Below are 6,000 nucleotides of genomic sequence, written 5' to 3' on the forward strand. Positions count from 1 at the left end.
AATCTAACTTTCTCGTCTTTATTGAAGTTGAATTTTGTTCATCGATGGAAACGACCATTCCGCTAATGACCGACTACGAAAGGAACTCCAGGAGCGGTTGTCGGATATCTTTTTTTAATTCAATTCACTTGGTTTGGTTTAGGTTGTCACTATACGACAATTATGACAAGATTTCATCGTACTCTTACTAACTATCTGTTTTTTCCCTACAAATTGTGAAGACAGGGACAGCAGATGATCCTTCAAATTCTCCACTTATGACATTTTTCCTGAGCTCTGAATTCTTCAAGAAATAAAACACATAACACGGTTTTGGCAAGTTCAGTGGTTCCGTTGGTTTATAGACCCTGTTTTGTCCATGTGAGATATTCCCATTTGCATTTACTTTGGTACCAGGTAGAGGTCGACCTTCCAAATGTTACGTTCCTTTCACTTTTGTCCTACTGTTCGCCACAACAGTCTGGTAGGATTGGCCCCGGACATACCATCTCATTGTTCCAAAGTTTCATCATGTGACGACACATGACACACTTGGAGTTTCCTCGTGACTTCGAACTCTGATTCCGGCAGTATGATGACAAAGACCGCTCGAGTTCACAATTCTGTTCTCGAAGATGACCGAGCTGCTCCTCTAGTTCCTTCGCGTGTTTTTCCAAAGATTCTGTGTATTGTTGTTTTCGCTGGCGAAATGTCTTTTGCCTGAACCAACTATTAGCGGTGTTTTGTCTTCACTAGGCATCGTACCACGTACGCTAATCGGTTTTGGATCCTTTTTCTATCCAGGCTCGTGGTTTGATTGATATTTTGAGATTTGACGGTCTGCCTGTGAATCTGAGAAGCTTGCCATTTCTTCTTCGCGTTGGCTGGAAAGCCGGGGGTATTTTCAGTCGAATTTTCCTGCACTGGGCGAGCCTTGTTATGGCTCTCAACTTGATCGGTATTCCTGCAAAGGCACCAAAATGGGTCATTTGTTGCTATGTAATAAAGCAAATTTGTGGCTATTTTGCTCACTTTGGCGGGGCTTTCGGATCTGTAGGAGAGCTCGGTCTTGGGGTTTCACACTTCTGACCAATATCAGAGATCGCTGTAGTGAGGAATGATTGGTCCGTGATAAGATCAAAAGGATCTTTATCGTCCTAGAGGCAGTTCAGCGACCACACATCATTTGTATTAATAAAAGGATTTCTAACATTCTGGTTGTATGGTAGCCAAGAATCGATGGGCTGCGGCGGTAGCCAAAACATGGGATTATTCATTTGACTTATCTCCATGGCGGAAAATACTCGTTCTGAAGGGATCGACAGGAAGTGAACATGATGTGTCCGAGGCCAGGACGCGGTTCATTTATTGTGTCTCAAAGCCATCCAGATTTGGAAAAAGACCAAGCCGAAGATACAAATGCGGGGTTTTTACCCGAAAACGACTCGTATATTTTGAGTGGCGTTCGTTCTGGAGCTTACGTGAGTTCTTATCGTCGACCGGATTCAGACGACGTCTTAGCAGAGGCGACCCAACGATAAGCTCAGCCTAGTCTCAATACAGTAAATGCATCCTAAATGCGTCTTAGCACGTCACGTGATGTGACCAATCACTTTGTAGTCTACCGCTCCAGCAGCAGTCAGCACAAGCGACAAACAAGCAGCATGATATTAGTATTTGACTGCCTCTGAAGAGCTTTGTCACCACATCTTTGGCTCCTGTGGAAAAGAGCAAGAAGCTGCGGGTATGTTCATTTGGGGCGAAGCTTGGGATCCTTTCGCGTATGAAATCTCTGAAAGAGTGGCTCGAAAATGGCTATGGCTGTTCCACGATTGTATTGATGTTATTCGACCCAGCAATCACTGGAGACTGAAAAGAGGCGAGAAACGCCTTCTCCTTACAAATGATTGTGGTGATTCATCTTCCTCAGAGAATGCATAATGGAAATGCATGCTGTTCTCTCCATCGATCGCATTGGTTGATTTTCAAATTTGGCAAGTTTTGTTTTTCACGAATGGCCATGATACCAACCTTTTATAATTGCCTTAATGGCACTTGGCGCAAAAATATGGCATCTTTCGAAGAGCATATCCATATGCGTTGAACAAGACTATTGATTGAAGATTTGCGATCAACAGTTCCGGAGAAAACCTTTCGTTCAGTGAACGGATACTAGCAGCGTTTTCGAAAAATGACGCGAGACCACAGCTCAATACGCATATTAATTAAGAATTAGATGACAAACCTTTCGCCAAAAAGATTCTCAGTGAGCCCTCAATGAAGAATCCAGTTTCCGTCCTCCAATATATCGCTATGTAGCTCCTCGCCGGCTAAGTCGCTGTTATTTAGGAATGATATGTTGAAAACTGATGTTAGTAGCAAGCATCACTTCTCGCTTTCGTAAATCAGCAAAAGGGCAGAGCTCACCTTCGATAGTGGGATCAACCATGCTGGTGATGATTGTAGCTGCACCTTCCGACTTTGTGGTTCTTAGGGAAAGATCGTAAAGTCTGCCATCGAGACCTCTTACAGCTGTAAAATCCATTCAGTTTCTGATTTAATGTATCTTGTAGCCAGAGTTGCACCCGCTTTTTCTGCTTCAGACACAAGTGATTCTTGCACTTGAACTGGAATGGCAGCATCATCTGTGCAATGGAGATACCAAACTGGCACATCTGCCCAACCTGCGTAGGTATTCGCTCGATCAAGAAATGTCGCAGATGACTGTCTTTTAGTTTGCTTGCCCAAAAGACGCGGTCCACTGGCATCAGATCATTATAAAATAATAACTGAGGATCACCGTTATCGGTTATTTCCCAGCCTTCTGGGCCGTGATGGTGACAAGGTTCCCGAGATGCAGATCCGATAATATCATAAAGAGAGCAATTTAAAGGCAACAGAAACGCCGCAAGTTGAATTAATCCGATAACTTCCCCCGATCCAAAACGCAGCCGCGAAGGTTCTTTCTGAGTGAAACCTTTGACAGAACTGCAGCCCACCACGCCACCGAATGAGTGATTCACCAGCACCATATTCTGTCCTGATGTAGTGGCCGCAATGATTAAATTTTGAATCTGAATTATGCTGCTCGCATTAGATTCAAGTGGTGTCGCTGTACCGCTATAGTCGAGCTGGGGAGCGATGCACTCGTAACCCTATTGTTGTAGTAGTGAGACAACATGTGCCCAGCATTCTGAAGTGTGCCATGCCTCGTGAACGAAAATGAGGGTAGGCTTTGTAGGCATGCTTAGAAGACCAGAACGTGACAATTAGACTTCCGCATGATCCAGTCTAACCCGGACCCAACCCGGACCCAACCCGGGCTGGGTTGGGTTTTGGGTCAGAGTCCTCGACCCAGAACTGGGTCCGGGGTATAATGTCTGACCCAGTACTGGGTCTGGGGCCCCAACTTGGGTTATAAACATTGCAAACACGCCCAGGCCTATGGCTACATAAATTATGCAATTTTTGGCTGTAACATTGAGTATTCCTATTACAGTTGAATCAGAACTAACATCTTAGTTTTGAAATAAAGTTGTTAATATTGAATGAAATGTGGAGTTTAGATCAATTGCATATACTACTAACTAATGGTACTCAAAGATATCATCTTCTCGACTCTTTCGCTTCCGTCCTGACGCGCGCACTAGGGTGTTGCTCCGTGGTAATGGCACTTGGGATTCACGTCGAGACGGTTCTTCAAACGTAGCCGATAAAACCTCATCTACCTCTATCGCTTCCTCAATTGTAGTATCCTGTTCCTCAGCATCACTAATTGGCTCGACCTCAATCTCGTCAAGCTTTTCATCCTTCTCCTCCTTTGCCGCTTCTATCTCATCATGAGAGAAGAACTTCTCAAGAAGCTTCGCCTCTTGTTCTTCGATATCAAATCTTGAAGTGCAAAGAAACATCATTAAATCTTCAATTGTATGAGACTTCATCCTCCCTCGGCGGTAATGACAGACATCCCGAGCAGTGTTAAAGAGCCGCTCAACGCCTGCACCTGTTGCAGGGAATGAGAGGATATCACGCGCAAGGGCGGCAATTGCTGGGAAGCGAGCTTGGTTCTCTCTCCAGAATGCAAGAGGCGCAATATGAATAGGATCTAATTGTAAGTTAGTAAGAATCATCCTTAATGACTTAGTTTAAACATACCACTATCAAGATATTGAGTCATTTCATCAGTAGCTGTGCTTGGTTGAACGTTGGTTTCGTCTAACATCTTATCAAGCTTCGATCCTAGCCGAGCTATCATTTAGGAGCTATCTGAGGACTGGTTGAGGGTTGAGAGCTGCTCTTGGTATGAAATCAGAGCTTCTTGGAAGGATTTGCGATACGTGTCGCGCCATTTCTGATCCCAGTCCTTTGTAAGAAAAAATTTGAACTTGTTCACTTGCGCTAGCATTGTGCTAATTGCATAGACATGCCCTCGAATGTCGTCAGTTTGAGAGTAGTACTCATCAAGCTTTAACCGACCTGCTTCAAGTGCGTGAAGCATCTGTTTTTTCCATGGCACGCGCTTGCGTCGTAGCTGTTTCATCGACTGCTCTAGATGTTCAAAGAGTTTGTTGTAAATCTTGAACACATAATGCGCAGTTACATCTCGAGTCTTTGATAGCTGAGTTGTATAGTCAAAGAATGGCTCAGTGATACAAAGTAGATAGTCAACTTGACGCCACTCCTCCTCATAGAGTAACATCTCTTCGCAATCATACTCTGCACAAAATGGCGCAAAGACAGGACGTAAACGCTTTGCCCGGCGAAGCATCAGAAATGTAGAATTCCATCGAGTTCTCACATCTTGGATAGGCACAAGCTTAACGGCTGTTGTCTGGAGATTGTAAAACGTCTCCCGGCGCTGAGGGCTTGCGTTCACATAGATCGCAAGATAACGGACCTTGTTCAATGTAAAAGATATCTCACGGTTCTGATGCTGCGCGTTCAAATGAGCTAATCTTGATTGCTTCTCTGTCCATTTCGTCTCAGCTAAATCATTTAGTGGAACTGCCTTAATGCGATCAAGGAGCTGATTTAGACTAAGCTGGATAACATGAGCAAGACATGGGATTCGAACAATAATAACTTCATCTGATAGATCCTGTTGGAGAGAATCAAACAATGTTTTATTGTTAGATGCATTGTCCGTTGTTAACCCGAATACTCGGGCTTGAAGGTTATGATCTATTAGAGTTTCAAGAACAACATTGCTTAGGTTCGCACCTGTATGCGCACCGTAGAGAGGTTTGAACCCAAGAAGCACCTCACGATAGACCCAATCAATATCAACGAAGTAGCCAGTGATTGCTATAAATGCCTGGGAGAACGGAGATGTCCAGCAATCGAGCGCAATTAATATCTTCGCACTAAGGGGCAGTGTACGAAGGATTCTCTCTTGCCGATCTTTGACAATACTCCCAAGTCGGCGACGGATTGTATCAGCAGAGGGAATGATTGGAGGGAACGGGGCGCAGCGAGCCCGAGAAATAAGACGCTGGAATGCCGGATGCTCAATTAGATGAAGTGGAAGCCGGTTAAGTGTAATGAAATCTAGGATATCTTCTTCCCAGGCTTCTTGTGAGAACGGTATTTCGGCTTCTCTCTAAGGTTAGTAGCCAAGATCAATTAGTAAAGTAGAATAAAGGGCTGAATTAGAACGTACCCCTGTTTTCAGAAATTTGGTAATCTCTGCTCTCTTCCCTTGCTCACTCTTTAAACATCCCGCCGTCTTTAGATGTTTCTGCATTGTTGATGTGCCATGATATTGCACTTTGCCTGTAGCCCTTTGGATTGACTGTATAAGGATGCTCGAGAATAGCTCCGCAACGTTGACACATAACCTTCGGCGCGCCATCTATACTATGAGCAACCTGGTTGTAGTGGCTCCAAATCTCGGCATGGCGCGTCGAGTCCCATTTGATCTTACTCTTCCTCCCAAAATCCGTTTGTAGCCACCAATCTACCCAGTCGTTATGCAACATTTTATCGTAGAGAACAAACGCTTTCCTTCGGTCGGGTCCAACG

The 6,000-nt window shown here is 44.4% G+C and overlaps 1 protein-coding gene across 1 annotated transcript; it reads right to left on the bottom strand.

The window, feature by feature from the left end:
• Nucleotides 1-2,510: 2,510 nt before the first annotated feature.
• N7510_011861 (uncharacterized protein) lies at nt 2,511-3,224 on the bottom strand (the record flags this gene model as incomplete). The annotated part of the gene is made up of 2 exons (XM_056983785.1): nt 2,511-3,134; nt 3,159-3,224. Coding segments are annotated over 2 exons (690 nt in total), but the record flags the coding sequence as incomplete, so codon positions are not given.
• Nucleotides 3,225-6,000: the final 2,776 nt, after the last annotated feature.

This window comes from Penicillium lagena, assembly GCF_028827675.1.
Source record: "Penicillium lagena strain IBT 129212 chromosome Unknown utg000009l_segment0_segment0, whole genome shotgun sequence".
Taxonomy (NCBI): Eukaryota; Fungi; Ascomycota; class Eurotiomycetes; order Eurotiales; family Aspergillaceae; genus Penicillium; species Penicillium lagena.